At 54.2% G+C, this 17,206-nt stretch overlaps 1 protein-coding gene across 2 annotated transcripts in view; it reads left to right on the top strand.

The window, feature by feature from the left end:
- The window catches only part of ACE (angiotensin I converting enzyme), a 43,110-nt gene extending 29,533 nt beyond the window's left edge, over positions 1-13,577 (top strand). For both annotated transcript variants that reach the window (XM_067540997.1, XM_067540998.1), the window contains 13 exons: positions 334-470; positions 838-996; positions 2,931-3,018; positions 3,961-4,104; positions 4,880-5,071; positions 6,458-6,555; positions 7,801-7,970; positions 8,645-8,868; positions 9,362-9,506; positions 9,847-9,945; positions 10,476-10,598; positions 11,721-11,908; positions 12,552-13,577. In XM_067540997.1, coding sequence (XP_067397098.1) covers positions 334-470; positions 838-996; positions 2,931-3,018; positions 3,961-4,104; positions 4,880-5,071; positions 6,458-6,555; positions 7,801-7,970; positions 8,645-8,868; positions 9,362-9,506; positions 9,847-9,945; positions 10,476-10,598; positions 11,721-11,908; positions 12,552-12,742 — 1,958 coding nt within the window. In that variant the 3' untranslated portion in view covers positions 12,743-13,577. The remainder of the gene's footprint in view (positions 1-333; positions 471-837; positions 997-2,930; positions 3,019-3,960; positions 4,105-4,879; positions 5,072-6,457; positions 6,556-7,800; positions 7,971-8,644; positions 8,869-9,361; positions 9,507-9,846; positions 9,946-10,475; positions 10,599-11,720; positions 11,909-12,551) is intronic.
- Positions 13,578-17,206: the final 3,629 nt, after the last annotated feature.

Below are 17,206 nucleotides of genomic sequence, written 5' to 3' on the forward strand. Positions count from 1 at the left end.
GTAACAGATAATCAATGAGGTGGCATTCTGTGCTGCATCCTGATTGGCTGACTGGTACAGTCTAGAATGCTGGGCTCATCCTGGCTATTGGTTCTCCTGTCCAGATGAACAAAGGCAGATGTTCCACCAGTGTCCACCTGCCACTCATGTGTTGGCTTCTCCTATCACCGCTCTCTAAGGGGGCACTGGGGCAGGAAGTGAAGCCTGCTCTGGTGTGTGGAGAGCCTGTGGCGCTGGCGAGGGCTTGGTCATGGATTCTCCAAGGAGGTTCTGCTCACACAAGAGGAAGAGCTCATTTGGCTGCTTTATCCATTGGGTTTTTCCCCCTTCTAGATAAAACAGCGGATGAAGCTCAAGCCAAAACCTTCTTGGCAGAGTACAACAGCACGGCCGAAGTGGTGTGGAATGCCTACACCGAGGCGTCCTGGACGTACAACACCAACATCACTGACTACAACAAGCAGATCATGGTATGAGACCAAGCTGCAGGCCTCACGGTGTGATGCTGACAGCAAAGGCAGACAGGTTATACCCAAGGTCCATTCAGATGAGCACAGAAAACCAGGGCTGCTGCTGCTGTCACATCCACATACTGGTAGCCAGCAGGTAGCATTCACGTGATGGGAGGTGCCTTTCCCCTTGCATCCCTAAACATAGCCAGGAGACATCTCCAGCTGGGCCTCGTTTGCAGGTTAGACCTAGACCTAGGTCCGTGGCCAGCCCGTGATGAGAGCGTGCCATGGCTGCCCGTCACACGCTCCGGTGTTCTTAGCGGGGACCTGGGTCTGATGGAGCCCAACTGGATGATTCCTTTCCTGTCCCCACTGGGTCCTGCAGCTGGAGAAGAACCTGGAGATGTCCGCCCACACCCTGAAGCATGGCATGCAGGCCCGGCAGTTCGATTACTCCGACTTCCAGGACCAGAGCGTGAAGCGCATCCTGAAGAAACTGAGCGACATTGAGAGAGCCGCCCTGTCTGAAGCAGAGCTGAAGGAGGTGAGGTGCAGGGAGGCAGAGTGTTCTCTGATAGCACCTAGCGGGGCTGCTCCTGTCTGGCGTAACATGGAGCCGATTGTGGCCTCCCACGGCTTTCATGCAGAACTGAGACAGCACGCTAGGTACTTCCCAAGCAGGGAAGACACAATCCTTGTCCCACAGGCTTCACTAACCAAAGACTACATGTCCCAACATGCAGCGTGGCTTGGCTCTTCAAATGCAGGTGGAGCGTTGCATGCTGGGGCCTGTAATCTCCCACAATGCCACCCTCCTATAAAAGGCGAGGGCAGCTTTGCATAACTCTGTGTTGCCTTTGGCTGGAGGGATGACACCTGACCTAGCACTGTTCCTGGAAGTTCAGAAGGACAATATGCAATAAAGGGTTGATCCCAGGTTGATGGTAGGTACGTTACAGTTAGGTACGGGAGATCCAGTTAGATAAAAATAACAGGCCCGAAATTTCACTCAAAAAGGGAGCCGAATTCTTGTGTTTTCCACGATTCAGCCAGAGTGCGCCAAAACTTGTGTCTGCACGCTCCCTCCTTCCCTGCCTGTCCGCCACTTCCTCCTGTCTGCTGCAGCAGCGCAGTCCTAACGCAACGTCTGCCATTGCCACAACATCCGATTAGGGTGGGATTGTGGGTTCTCAGCAGGCTCGGGCTGGAAGCACAACGCCACCACTAAAACCCTGATTCCTCCCCATTGCAGTGAAGAGAACTTACCGAGCAAGTCAGTTCCTTCCTATCAAAATGTTTGCCCCAACTCCCAGATACTCCCGTGTGACAGGCCCTTTGCATTCTGTGCTACTGGGGTGGGGAAAGGGTTAATGTGTGTGTGTGTGTGTGTGTGTGTGTGTGCGTGTGTGCGCGCGCACCATTGCCCTCTCTTGGATGGAATCGGTATTGCTCAGCTGGGTATGTCATAGAACTTCTTTGATTTTAGGGTTTTTTCTTTAACTAATAAACATTGATTAAACCCCCTCCTGGTACACACAAAATGAAATTGGTGCCAGAAGTGGGTGCTTGGATCTAAGGGCTTTACACTGGCTGATTGGTAATTAGGACTGATCAGAATTTATCTGTTGAAATGGGGTTTTTTGACAGAAAATTGTATTTTTCAACTAAATTGTTTTGCAAAAAGTATCCGCTTCCCAGGGAAAAAATTGGTTGGTTTGGTCACAGAACTGAATGCCCGAAAGCCAAAATGTTTCCATTTGGAAATGCTGCCGTGGTGCCTTGTGGGAATTGTAGTTCGGTTGCCTCACACCCAGATTCTTATTTATTGTTTGGGTTCCCCAATTGGACTCAATTTCACACAAGTGCATTATGGGAAATGTAGTCTGACGTGGGAACCCAGCCTGGACAGGAGAATGGGGGCATGAGGCAACTAAACTGTGGCTCATTTTTCAGCCGGATCTAGTAGTAATGCTAGTCATGGTCTGTCATCATTAAGCCACTTAGTTTCCCATGTTCTTTCTCTTGTTGAAAGAGGCAGAGATTCATCCAGTGTGTTTTGTGTGAGAGAGGAGTGTTGGTTAGCGTCCAGAGCATGGTAGCCGGGCTCAGGATTCTCAGGCTCCAGCTTCCCCTACAGGATAGACAAAACTCCCACTGAGGTAAATGAGGGTGACTTGCATCCTTTGGGTTGGAGATTCAGGCCCCTGGGACTGCCACTGACTGAGCATGGGCAAGTCTCATCTCTTTGTGCCTCCGTTTCCTCCCCGTACACAACCCCTGTGAAAAGTGGATATTTATTTCCTATCTTCCCGGCAGTGGTGAGGCTGGATTCTTTCATGTCTGTAAAGTGCTTTGAGATCTCTGGCTGGAAGGGCTACAGAAGGGTGGCTGGAGACATCCAGCAGGCTCTGCCATTGTATCATCTCTGAGCGCATGAGTAAAAAGCAGGCGTCTAAGTGGATACAATTTCTTTTTCAGTACAACACCATCCTCTCGGACATGGAGACCACGTACAGCGTAGCCAAGGTCTGCAAGGGACAGGACAAGTGCTATCCGTTGGATCCTGGTAAGATGTAGAAAGGCCTCCAGAGAATGGTAGGCATCCAACTTCACCAGCCAGCCAGCACCCGGAGTTCTCTGAAGATGCTTCAGAAATTAAGGCTGGGATCTCCATAGGTGCATGCAGCAAACTGGGAGGAAAGTGCGTGAAGGTTCCCAAATACCCGGCCCTGTAGTTCCCATCTCATTTGATCTCAGCCCGACGGCTACATCCCAAAGGAGCCTGGTATCAAATCAGGGCCAGTATCAAAACCTACCTTACTGCTCTGTAGCAACGAGGGTGTCCCCGGCAGGATGAGGTTCCGCTACAGAGCATATGGAATATAGAGGAGTGGTTACATTCACATGGACAACAGAGAAAACTGGGACCAACACGGGTTCTCCCAGGAGGGTTTTGGGAAAAGGGAGAGGGAAAAGCAGAATGAGAACCGTGGCAGGGAGCAATAATCTCACCAGGTAGGGCTTCTTTGATTTCAGGGTTTTTTTTAACCAATCAACATTGATTGAACCCCGTCCCTGTGCATAAAAAAGGGGAAATGGTTGCTTGGATCTAAGGGTTTATCTACACGGAGCCGTAATGTGCACTATGGAGGGGGGGGTGAATTCAGAAGCTCACTAATGTGTTCTGCAATAATTGGTCCCTGTAGACCCTGCTAGTGCGCACGGGTGAGCCAGCGGGGACGCGGGGCAGGGTCCCGCCGGGTGAGCCAGCGGAGAGGGGGGCGTGGTCCCGCCGGGTGAGCTGGGGCTGGTTGCAGTAGAACTCTAGGAGGAGGGCCTGGCCGGGGAAGGAAGGCTATGCAATGGGGACCGTTCCGTGGTGGCTGATCTAACGGTGGAAGAGGCAGAGGGTGGGGACGTGAGGTCAACAGGACACTGCAGGGGTGCCCAGGCTCTGTGATGTTACGAGGTACGGCAGGGAGTCCATGGTTGTTGCCTCTCTTTTCAGACCTTACCGACATCCTAGCCAAGTCGAGGGATTATGACGAGCTTCTCTTCTCCTGGAAAGGCTGGCGGGACGCCTCCGGGAAAGAAATCAAAAGCAAATACAAGAGATACGTGGAGCTGAGCAACAAGGCAGCCCGGCTCAATGGTCAGCTCCCCGCTATGGGGCCACAGCTTCCTAAAGACGCAGCTGGCAGGCCCTCCGTCCCTGCCCCACTGCGCTCCGATCCCCGGCCTGATCTGCATCCCACTACACTCCTGTCCCTGCCCCCTCAACATGCCCCCATTTCCAACCCCTGTTCCTGCCCCACTGTGCCTCCATCCCCGCCCCCCTGCGCTCCTGTCCTTGCCCCTCAATGCACCCCCATCCCTGCCCCACTCCGCTTCCATCCCTACCCCTCTGCAGAAGATGTATCAGAGGCCTCCGGCTCCCTGAACCCAACCTTGAGTTCCTTACTCAGACACAGCCCTCCTTTCAGTGAGCGGGGCTGCCGGTACTCCGTGCCCAGTTAGGTGCCCAGTTCCCACTGGAATTCGATGGACACCAGGTCTCTAGTTCCCTTAGGCTCCTGTGACAATCTCAGTAAGCCCCATGTGAACACCTCGGAGGGCTTCGGAGGCTGGTCTGAAGGGAAGTGGATTAAAAAGCAGCAGCCACCAGCAGAGTCTTGGGTGTGGCCAGGAAAGGAGTCAGGAGTCTCTGAAAGCCCATCATAAAGGGAGATAGACTCAGAAATTCACCCGGAGCCAACCTCAGTGGCCCAGGAACACGGCCCAGTCAACTGCCCTTGCCCCACACTTCCACCTCCAGGAGTGAGGGGGCAGGGCCGTCCCCATGCCAGGGGTGTGAGGCCAGCTGCAGGGAGCCGATGGGGGGGAGGATGGGTGCCCATGATCCCCTCTCTCATTCTGCATCTGGGCAGGTCACGCGGACAACGGGGCCTACTGGAGATCCCTGTACGAAACGCCGACCTTCGAAGCAGACCTGGAGGCCATCTACCTGCAGCTGCAGCCCCTCTACCTCAACCTGCACGCCTACGTGCGCCGGGCCCTCTACAACAAGTACGGCCAGGAGCACGTCAACCTGAAGGGCCCCATCCCTGCTCATCTGCTAGGTATGGCCCCGGCCGGGCGTGGACGGGGCAATTGCATTTCTCTTGGGTCATTCCCTGGAGGTTTTATGTCTGGGCTCTGGGACTACGAGACAGGCCTTCTCCTTCTTTGCCCTCCCTGGAGACCTAACTCCCCACCTTCTCAGCTGGCTCCTTCCTACAGAGATTCAGGACACGGAGCAGCCGGCTGCAGTGGCCAGGTTTCCCTGGGGCTGTGAATCAGGCTGTCGCTGTAGGGGTGCTGGTGATAGTGGGGACCAGCTGGAATTAAAGGGCACCTGTCCTCTGAAAATCAGGGCCCGTCATTAGGGAGATACATTTAGGGTCTGGACTTCCAGGAAGGCCCAGCACCCCCGAGTTGAAGCCAGGCTTTGCAAAGAGCCCAGCACGCTGGGTGCTGAGCACATGGAAATCGTCCGGAAATAGCTTCGGAAAGTCGGCCCCGTGTACCAAGCTTTTGGCACCCAAGTGTGAGAGCTGTGGTCATCCCCAGTCCCAGCGAGCCGGCTGTCGAGGCAGGAGTTCTGCTTTGCTGTCTTCTGCTCCATGGGCTGGATGACATTTTCCCCCCCTCACTGGACTTTTGGGCCAAGCGGAAGCCGGGTCTCAGAGCCAGGGCAGCTCCATTTCTGTCTATCTTCGGCACCTCTCTGGCTCCATCACTGCAGCATCTGAGCACCTCACGGGCCTTAATATGCTTATCCTCTCCCCACACCCTGCGAGGCAGGGCAGGGCTGTTATCCCCATTGTACAGAGGGGAAACTGAGGCACAGAGAGGCGTTGGCCCAGATCCTCAAAGGTTCTTAAGCTCCTAGATTCCATAGAAATCAAGGGAAGATAGGAGCCTAAATCCCTCGGAGGACCCGAGCCCGAGAGTCTTGCCCCAGGTCACCCGGGCTGTCTAGCAGAAGGGAGAATTGAACCTAGGTCTGCTAAATCCCACGCTCGTGCGCTAACCATTGGCCCATCCTTCCTCTCACTGATGGCAGTGGAGTTACACTGACTTAACTGACTTGCCTACAGGAAAGGGCCTCGTGCAGTCCTGTGTTACCCTGAGAACAGGGGCGTGTTTGGGGGCCGAGGTGGGATTGTCAGCGGGGAAGCTGCTGCGGGGACAGCAGTGCTCATCATGGCTATTGCTCAGGGGTTCCTGCTCCCTTCCCCCCTTTGCAAACCAGCATGGAGGCTTTCAAAGTTCCCCCTCCTTGCCCCCGGGATTCCCTCCAAGGCATCCAAAGCCCTTAGGCCTCTTTGAAAATAGCCTAAGGTAGTGACATCGCTAAGGTAGTGACGGCTCCGGGGTTTGGAGTAACTTTGCCTTTGTTCTTCTCTCCCTTTCTCCTCCTCTTTCTGTCCCTCCAACACCCCCCTCCCCCGTGGGTCTCCTAGGGAACATGTGGGCCCAGTCATGGTCCAACATTTTTGACCTGGTGGTGCCGTACCCCAGTGCCACCAAAGTGGATGCCACCCCGGCCATGCAAAGACAGGTTAGTGCACTGAACTCTTTGAGACTCTGCTTTCGGGAAACCCTTTTCCTCTCTAGGTGATGCTGACTTCCCTTCCCCCGGGAAACAGTCCAGGTCTGAGAATAATCCTGCAGCCACTGGCCCTGATTAGCCGCTTACCGAGCTCAGAAGCCAGTGGGATACTCTGGTGTAAAACTGGAGAGAATCAAGCTAGCGGCTTGCAGACAAATGCAGATTTCTTCTACTGACTCCGCCTAGTAACCAGACCAGGTAGGTCCTATTAGCTCCACCCTAGGTTGAAAAGGGACTGACTCTCCTTCACTTTGCGCACTGTGTGCCATCATTCCCAGCTCAGTGGGTGCAAATGGCTCCCAGCTCCGAGTGTCAGCAGCCCCCTTGCACTGGTGTAAACGTCTACACAAGGTGCGGTGCAAGGAAGTCAGGCTTTTGGTGTCTGTGAGGCAGAGGGAGGTAGGGACAAGCGCAGAGGGGTCCTGCAGGGACCAGCCAGGCTCAGGAATAGGCTGAGGTTTGTATTTTAAGTTGTAATGGCCAGTGAGCCAGCGCTGTTAGGAGCAAGCTGGGAGCCCCAGCTTAGAGCTGTCCCAGCGTTTCCTGTTACTGAGTGCATCACAGATTGCAGCCCCCCCACCCCCAGTTGATAATCCACTATCCCTGCCCCGGATGCAGCCATTTGCTTAGCATCCCTCCCCCGTTAGCCACCAGGCTAAGGATCCAGACCCCGGTTCGTCTACACTTGCAAGGCTGCAGCGGCACAGCTGCGGTACTCCCATGTAGCCACTTGCAGCGGCGACGGGCGGGGTTCTCCCGTCGGTGTGCCCATAGCCAGGTTGATGGAAGAATTCTTCCTCCGAGCTCGCGCTTGGATTTGTCACCCCTCTGAGCGACGCGGCTGTGCCGATGTAAGCTCCCGGGGTAGACCAGCCCTGATCGCCTCCTTCCCGATCGCCCGTGTCTGCCGTCACCCTCCCATCGCCCAAGTACCTGGCTCTGCAGGAATCTTTGCCGACCTCTGCCATCCCCTCTGCTAAATCCTCTTAAGGGCCCGGTCCTGCTGCCAGTGAAGCAAATGAGAATTTGTCCCCTGACCCCAGCGGGAGCAGGATCATGCCCTGAGTTTCAGAGTCGAGAAGTGCAGCCACGTTCCCGTCCCCGGCTTCCTGCCCATCCTGCCGTCACCAAACTGCCTGGAGCTTTCCCGTCTCTGCCTTGGTCTCCCACGGGCTCTCTTTGCTGTCTGCACAGGGCTGGACAGCCAGTAGGATGTTCGAAGAGTCGGATAAGTTCTTTACCTCCCTGGGCCTGATCCCCATGCCACAGGAGTTCTGGGCCAAGTCCATGATTGAGAAGCCGGCCGGCCGGGAGGTGGTGTGCCACGCCTCCGCCTGGGACTTCTACAACCGCAAAGACTTCAGGTGCCTACAGAGAGCCTGGGAAAAGGCTGGGCCGTACCGCGGGCTGGCAGCGCGCCCCTCAGCATAGCCAGCACCGGAACAGAGGCAGAGGTGTCTTAGCAGAGCGCTAGTCAGTGGGTCCCCGGCTGCTCCCTCACCCCAGCACGCTGTGCCCAAAGCCAGTGGCAGGGCAGACTGTTCCTGCCCTCGATGGAGCAGGAGTCTGAGCGCTGGCCCAGAGCAGCGGGAGTGTAACAGCGAGAGCCACGCTCTGCGTTCTGCACCAGGGTGTCAGTCAAGTACCACTGCATCCCTGCTAGGAAGCCTCCTCCAGGCCTGGGAGCTGCATGGCCGTGGGTACGGCCCCTCAGCTAAGACAGCCTGCAGCAGGGCGGCTCCGAGCCTGAGTCGGGATCCTGCTGCGGGGCTAAAGAGAGTAGTTGAGGCTCCCAGACCCGGTTTCAGAGCCCGGGCTCCAGCCCGAGCCCAAACGTCTACACTGCGGCATGGACCTGATTCAGCCGAGCAGGGCTCGGAGACTCACTGCCACGTGCGGACGTACCCCGGGGGAGCAGCAGCTCTCACTGTCTGTCTGGTTGTGTCAGGTGTTTCTAGTGCCTCCATCACAATCGCGTCTTTCTCTCTCTCTGTCCCGTTAACCCTGGTGCACGATCTCTCTCCCCTCTGCGTGCCAGGATTAAGCAGTGCACAGTGGTGAACATGGACGACCTGATCACCGTCCACCACGAGATGGGCCACGTCCAGTACTTCCTGCAGTACAAGGACCAGCCCATCTCCTTCCGCGAGGGGGCCAACCCTGGCTTCCACGAAGCCATCGGCGACGTCATGGCTCTGTCCGTCTCCACGCCCAAGCACCTGCACAGCATCAATCTGCTGGATCAAGTGGAGAATAACGACGGTGGGTTGGACGGGGCTCTGGGGACCGCTCACTGGGGCTCCCCTGGAAGTCAGCGGGCCTGGGAGGGGTTGAGGGCAGGCTGCCCACTGTCCGCACGGCGCGCGGGGCAGAAGTGTGCTGGGGACTCGGCTCAGTGCCTCCGGGCTGATGCAGGAGCATGCTAGCTATGGAGATGGCTGGTCATCTCCCCTCTGGGGGGATGGAGGAATGGGGGGGCGTGGTCCAGCCACAATTCCTACACGATTCCTGCCTGCTGTTGGCTGCTTATCCAGCTCCAGACCTCCCGAGCTCCGTCAGCTGGGCCGCTGGCCAGCGGGGTGCTGAGGATTGGGTGTGGCTAGTGCAGCCCTGGGGCAACGCTGGGGCACCCGTGGAGATGTCCTGCTAAGCTTCCATTGCGCCCAGCAATAGACAGACCCTGCCGGGGGGGGGAATCTGCTGGGCGGCTAGAAGCCCGGCTCGCTGACGTCCCGTCCGCCCCGCTCCTTTGCAGAGAGTGACATTAACTACCTGATGAGCATTGCCCTGGATAAGATCGCCTTCCTGCCCTTCGGGTACCTGATGGACCAGTGGCGCTGGAAAGTGTTTGATGGGCGCATTCAGGAGGACGAATATAACCAGCAGTGGTGGAATCTCAGGTCAGTCTGAGGCCCCTGCCTGGCGCTGGTGATGCCTCAAACTGAAGGTCTCCTGCTGGAGTGAGGGGTTCATCCCAGGTCCGGTCCGGGAAATTCTACCCCTCTCGTTTCAATGCACGATGCTGCCCCTGCTGCTCCCCTCAGATTCCAGCACCTCCCTCTGTATCTGCCCGTTCCCTCTCCCCTCACCATCCCCTCCCTCCCCGAGGTCTCTGCTAATCACTGCTCTCACCAGTCCCTCTCTCCCCGAATGCCCCCCACCTGCTCATTTGGAGTCTCCCTCCCATCCTGTGGGGCTGGAGGTCCCTAACCATGGCTCCCCTCCTCATCCCCTTTGCAGGTTGAAGTACCAGGGCTTGTGCCCCCCTGTCCCCAGGTCAGAAGATGACTTTGATCCAGGTGCGAAGTTTCACATCCCGGCCAACGTTCCCTACGTCAGGTACGCAGGCCGGGCAGGGGTTACACACGGGTGCTGCGGGCCCCTGCCCCTCCATAGCGACTCCCTTCGCCTTTGCTTGGGATCGAAGCTGTGTCAGCTTGTAGCCACTCAGCTGACCCCGGGGGGGGAAGCCACCTTGAGAAGAGGGGCTGATGCCGTGGGACAACGTATGGGCGTGTGTGGTACCGTCTAACATGTCCAGCCATCACAAAGATGTCAGCCTTTCGCGACAGCCAGGGGCAAATTGAGCATGTGCAGTTGTGTTAGGGTGTCTTCGGAAGCAGGGTTGGACGTGGTTCCTACGTGGGGGCGACCCTCTGGAAAGCCTGGAGTGCTGTGGGAAACAGGTGTCGACTCAGGCCATGCTGTACAGCGCAGCGCAGGGCGGGCTTTGGTGCCTGCTGCTCCGCGGACTCTCAGACAAACACCCACGTGAATAGCGGCCCAGAAAGATCTGACGTGGCCTGTAGAGGCGGCCCAGACTTGCTGCGCAGCCCTGCTCACCTTTTTCCCCCCCACTGCCTGTCCAGGTACTTTGTCAGTTTCGTGATCCAGTTCCAGTTCCACCAAGCCCTCTGCAAAGCAGCCGGTGACACAGGGCCCCTGCACAAGTGCGACATCTACCAATCCAAGGATGCCGGGACCCTGCTGGCGTGAGTATGACAGCCGGAGAAATGCATGGGATCCTGCAGAGCCTGTGTGCCGGGAGGGAGAATGCCAGGAGGCCTGTCCTCTCGGACAACCACGTCTCCCGATTATCTCTGTGCCCTAGCCCCAGTTTTAAATCTCTCCTTTAACCCTGGGGACTTTCACCTACTCTTAACTCCTGGTGTGAGGGGACAGAGCGTGCTGATCTCCAGCACATCCGCCTTCTCCTCCGTCCCGCCCTGCCAGTGACGTGTTTGGCTCTAACGCAGTTATGGAGTCCTGGACGGCTCCAGGTACAACTGCTGGGTTCTGCTGCACCCTTCCCTGCCGGATGGTGGAGCTGGGAGGGGCAGGTGATGGGCTCAGTGCCAATCATCTGAGCCACTCGGTCTCAGCTGCTGTTTGAAAGGAGATGGCCACCTTTGTGGGAACGGTACTCGGCCTTCGCTAGGGAGATGGGGTGCGATATTAGAAGCTATCGCTAGGTGGCAGCTGGGTTTCCATAAGGATTAAGGCTGTTTTTTAAGGAAGAGCCATAACACTCCCCCCTCCCCCCCAAGAAAAAGCAATACCAGACGTAACTCTTTCACTGCTGCATGACTCTGCAGTGAAGCTGTTACACACAGGAGCAAGAGGTCTTCACCTGAGCTACGGTGCCGTGTCGGCACTGCCCAGTCCTGCCGGTTAAACGGGCTTCCTCTCCGCTCCCCCCTCGGGCATCTGCCTCCTCGCTCGCACCCCATTCAAGCCCCCAGCTCAGCCCTCCATGCCACCCTTGGGTGCCTGCGATCGTGTCGCCCTCTGGAGGACCCGCGGGTGCTGACCGTGGGTGCGGCTGCACGGCGGTCGGAGGGGCGATCGCAGCACATGTTGGTGATCTCGCTGGTTTGGACATCGATACAGTGAAATTGCAGCTGCACACCCAGGACCCTGTGGACTTACTTGGGCAGCTACCCTGTGGGGCTGCCGCTTCCCTGCTTTTGGTACCCAGCAGGGGCATGCCTACGTGCGCTGCAATCACCCCCTGAGCCAAGAGGGGCAGGGACCGGGGTAGGGTGCAGGGCTGTTTGTGAAGGCAGCTTGGGGCACGCGGCGGCCATGCGTGAAGGAGGCTTTCTTGTCCACAGGAACGCCATGAAGCTGGGCTTCAGCCGGCCCTGGCCGGAGGCCATGCAGCTCATCACTGGGCAGCCCAACATGTCGGCTGACGCCCTGATGACCTACTTCCAGCCGCTGACGGACTGGCTGATCCTTCAGAACACCAAGAATGGGGAGACCCTGGGCTGGCCCGAGTACAACTGGACGCCATATGCGGGTACTTCCGGCTCCAGCTGAGAGCGGCTGCCCCGCTGGGAACGCGGGAGAGTTGGCTTTGTGGTCTCAGTCCCACCGGCCATCCCTGTTGCCAGCCCCCGTCGCCGGCGTGACATTCTCGCCTGAGGACCAGGCCGATTCCGGGGTGGGGTTGGAAGGAATGGAAGCAACACTGCCCGGTTTGGGAAGGGGAACCCCTGGAAACGGCATCTCCTCATTGGCGAGCGCTGGGTGGGGCTGCCTGTTTCTGAAAACCTCCCCCCACCAAGTCCAGTGAGCCCCCCTCCACGTATCTGTTAGATTGGGGGAATAGGCACAAAGCATCTCAAGGTGCTTAGCTCACTGCTAACAAGTCAACACCTTGCTTCGGTTCCTTTGCTGCTAGACCCGGCCCTGTCAAACTAGTAGCAACAGACACTTCCCCAGGCGGCCGGGCCTGTTTTGAAATGTTCACTGCCGGGGCTGTGCTAAGGGCCCACCCACCTGGGGAAGGAGGGGATATTTATCTGCCGAGATCCCCCTGGGTCTGAACGCCTCCACTTGCTCCAAAGAGCGATTGGGGCCCTCAGCAGATCTGTCTGTTCTGTGGGCACCCGCCCATCAAATAGCTGCAACCCCCCGTTTTCTTCTTGCTTCTCAATCAGGTCAAGTGCAGTCTAGTGCCAGAGCCAGCTTCCTGGGGCTGTCACTCCAGAGCGGCCAAGCCGCCGCAGGCCAATGGATCCTGCTTTTCCTCGGACTGTTCCTCCTCATTGCCACTGTTGTCCTCGCAGTCAAATTCCGCTCTGCAAGGAGAAGGGCCCACAAATCCAGCTCGGAAATGGAACTGAAATAACAGCAAACCTCACTGCTTTCCTCTGGCATGTGTGCAAGGTGTGTGCATGCCGGTGTGTGTGTGTGCAAAGTGTGTGGGGGTCGGGTGTGTGTGTGCAAAGTGTGTGCATGCATGGGTCATGTGCGTGTGCAAAGTGTGTGCATGCATGGGTCGTGTGAGTGTGCAAGGGGTGTGTGTGTGTGTGTGTGTGTGTGCAAGGGGTGTGCGTGCATGTGCCTAGTGAGTGTGTGTGCACTATGTGTGCGCGCACAAAAGTCTGTGTGTGTGTAGGAATGTATGCACATGGGCCTAATAAGTGTGCGTGTGTGCACACACGTATGGGCCTGTTAAGTGTTGGGGGTATGCACGGGGACCTTGTGTGTCACTGAGGCAGGAGTGCAAGCAGATGCATAGGACTCTTTCTTCCAATCAGATCAAAACTTTTTGACTATGCAAGAGCCAAAGCAGAAGATAATTATTTATTTGTAAATGTTTGGGTTCCTGGAAGAAAAAACCCCAAGACGAGGAATGGGATCATGTGGTTTGTTTCTTATCCACCTTGGCACTGATTGGCCAGTTTGAATCAAAGTTGCATTGATGAATTCCCACTTGATTTGAAATGGTTTTATTAATTGCGCTGGGGGGGGTCAGTTTGGATCCCATCCAGAGTGCCTCAAAGTCATTTCCACAGCTCCGCTGTGTGGTTAGGAACACCGAAAGGGCTCAGTGGGAAGCATTTTGTGGGAAAGGGGCTGTTTGCTTCCCAGCAGAGTCCCTCCCTCTGGAGTGCCCACCCGCCAAGCTGTTTATGTGCATGGATGAAAAATAAAAAGTGTCATGTTTTCCCCCAGTAAAAGGTGTCTGTCATTTCTTCAGGAGGTGGAAAGGAGCAGCCTTTTGTTCCACTCACAGCACACACATAGACAGACGTCAGATAAAAACATAAATCCTCTTGCTGGAAGGTTGCAATGTAACACGACTTTATTTCTTATTATCCAGAACCCTAACATGCAACAACCAAAACCAGAGAGAGACAAAACAGGCTGCTCTCTAAGGCAGACAGGCACAACTTACCCTTCCTTACTCTGGGCTGGCTGGCTCTCTGCAAACTGACTCTGATCACATGCTTCCCTACAGAACCCCTTAGCCAGGGAGCAGGACCAGGAAACCCCATAGTATTTAAAGTCATAGAATCATAGAATATTAGAGTTGGAAGGGCCCTCAGGAGGTATCTAGTCCAACCCCCTGCTCAAAGCAGGACTAACCTCAGCTATATCATCCCAGCCAGGGCTTTGTCAAGCCTCAGCTTAAAAACCTCTAAAGATGGAGATTCCACCACCTCCCTAGGTAACCCATTCCAGTGCTTCACCACCCTCCTAGTGAAAAACTTTTTCCTAAAGTCCAGCCTAGATCTCCCCAACTGCAACTTGAGACTGTTGCTCCTTGTTCTGTCATCTGCCACCACGGAGAACAGCCTAGCCCCATCCTCCCTGGAACCCCCTTTCAGGTAGTTAAAGGCTGCTATCAAATCCCCCCCTACAATTTTAATACAGCTTTCCAGACACCACACCCTTGATCCCTAGACCCTACATGGCCAAAAAGATGGTTAGAAAAGGAGGAATGAAGAAACAAAGTCAACCACTCCTCATGCATCAAACAATCCCAATTTCGGAGAGATCCCACTGATTTCTTTTTATTTTATTTTTGTTGTATCAGGAGTGTTTTATTGGTGTTTATTGGTTTAAAACCTAATATCAGAAGCCTTAAGTATATATAATATTAAATAAAAACATAGGAATGACAATGCTAGGTCAGACCAATGGTCCATCTAGCCCAGTATCTTGTCTTTTGACAGTGGCCAATGCCAGATGCTTCAGAGGGAATGAACAGAACAAGTAATCATCAAGTGATCCAGCTTCCCAGCTTCTAGCAAACAGAGGCTAGGGACATTTCAAAGCATGGTTTTGCATTCCTGCCCATCCTGGCTAGTAGCCATTGATGGACCTAGCCTCCATGAACTTAACTAGTTCTTTTTTTTAACCCTGTTACGATCTTGGCCTTCACACCATCCTCTGGCAAGGAGTTCCACAGCTTGACGGTGCGTTGTGTGAAGAAATACTTCCTTTTGTTCATTTTAAACCTGCTGCCAATTTCATTTGGTGACCCCTAGTTTTTGTGTTCCGAGAAGGAGTAAATAACACTTCCTTATTTACTTTCTGCACACCAGGCATACTTTGCTAGACCTCAGTCATTTAGTCGTCTCTTTTCCAAGCCAAAAAGGCCTAATCTTATTAATCTCTCTTCATATGGAAGCTGTTCCATACCCCTAATCATTTTTGTTGCCCTTTTCTGTACCTTTTCTAATTCCAATATATCTTTTTTGAGATGTAATGTAATATAATTAATTAATACTAATAATGTAATATAATAATTAATAATACAGTGGTTTTCAACCTTTTTTTCATTTGTGGCCTCCTAAAATTTCGAATGGAGGTGCAGACCCCTTTGGAAACCTTAGACATAACCTGTGGATCCCCAGTGATCTGCAGCCCCCAGGTTGAAAACCACTGTTCTGTGGTAACAACAACCTTTTGCAGATCCCCTTAGACATAATCTGCAGACGCCCCCAGGGGTCTGTGGACCACAGGTTGAAAACCTCTGTAATAATATGTCATATTGTTTTCACTGACATCTTCTTCCAAAACATGTCAGAACGAATCGCTGTGATTTTGATAAAGAAAAATGTTTCATTTTGGCTTTCGGGTTTGACTTGTATATATATTATATTCTAATTCTTCAAAACCAAATAAAGCAAAAGCTAAAATGAAATATTTTTCCTTATCAAAACAAGAAAATTACTGCAATTCGTTCTGACACATTTCGGAAGAAGATGTCAGTGAAATTGATAAATTCTTGCAAAATAGTTCAATTTCAACTATTTGACCAGCTCTAATTGTGGGGGGATGGGCTGCAGTGGGGAACAGCACTCATTAGTTAGATGAAATCAGTGGAAAATTCCATTGGTCGGGCTTGGGGCAGGCTGGGAGGAGCAGGTACCCCCGCTTAGTTGATCAGCGCCCAAGGCGCTGCCTGAGGTTTGCAACAAGCCCAGCTGCCATGTGTTTATGTAAGAGCGGGAGGGCGCTGGAGTCATCAGTCATCTGCATGACTCCTGATCTTTCTCCCCCCTACCTCTGATTATCTCTGCATCATCCACACTGGGGCTTTCTTCCCTGCCTTTCTTCTTCTTGTCTGTAAACAAGACCAGTATTCGCTCTGTGGTGATTAGGTGCAAAACTAATCCCAGGCCAGGGATTATTGCAGCCTTAAACAGCCAAGACGTCAAACAGCCCCCGCTGTCAGAGGATCTAGAGCTGAGGGAAGATGGGAGTTTCCACTGCATCTTCCTTTTGAGGATTTCCAAAAACACCTTCCAAGCCAGGGAAACTGAGGCACAGACATGCCACAACTCACCCACTGCAAATTTGTGGCAAAGTCAGGAATAAAACTCAGGAATCTTGACTCCCACCCTGGGACTGAATCCAGCCACTCTGCCAGAGGCCTAGCTGGCTCTGCGCACCACAGTCTTTAATGTAAGTCAGACAAGCTGCTTTTCTCATACACTCAGCTACACTCTGCCCAGTGATCCACGCAACCGGGACTACTTCCGACACCCAACTACACGGCCACCAAACGTGTTCTCCTCACCCGGTCCCCAAAGCGAGGTGCAAGATGGACACCATGCCACCATAGGCTAGGGGACAGTTTAAGGGTTTGAACGCTCAAGTGATAGAAATGTTTGCTTCTGGCGAGTTTGGAATGTCCCCATCCCAGCAGCTGCAGCACTTGTTGGTAGCCTGGATCATTCGTGAGATCTCAGACCTTAAACAAGGACATCAGGATTTAAAGGGAAGTTAGTTTTGCTCAGTTATTTTCCCGGTTGGATTCATTATTTTCCTCCTTCTGAGACCTGTGCAAATGGAGTCCTGGCACCAAGACCACCTGGCTTTTCAGGCAGCAGGCTGCATGCTCTCAGCTGTCGCTGATAGGTTTTGGTAAAACATGTAGCACTAGCCAATGCACGAGCTACCCATTTTATGGAAATCAAAAGATGCACAAGTGCCCCTTGCTCCCCTACTATGAGGATTTTTTTTCTTTTCTTTCTTACAAAAATAGGACAAACTGTTACAATGGGATGTCACAGGCTGATCTACAGCTCTAAACAGCTTGCTGGGTGACTGCAGTTGGGTATAGAAGGCTCGGTCGTCATGAGGGGTCAGAGTTAACACAGTAACGTGTGGTGGGGCAGTTCCCCACACTGGTCAAGAAGGTGTTAAAGGGCTCCTCTGATCACAATTAGCACCAGCCTGCGGCACCTGTGAGGCTTCTCAAGCCTGGGGCACATGGGCCTTTAAAATGGAGGATACCAGCTCACAGCAAGGTAGCCTACTGAAGCAAGCAGAATTAGACTATAGTGCTCCCCAT

This window comes from Emydura macquarii, unplaced genomic scaffold (genome assembly GCF_026122565.2).
Source record: "Emydura macquarii macquarii isolate MOO-44397 ecotype Brisbane River unplaced genomic scaffold, CSIRO-AGI_Emac_v2 contig_629, whole genome shotgun sequence".
Lineage (NCBI taxonomy): Eukaryota > Metazoa > Chordata > Testudines > Chelidae > Emydura > Emydura macquarii.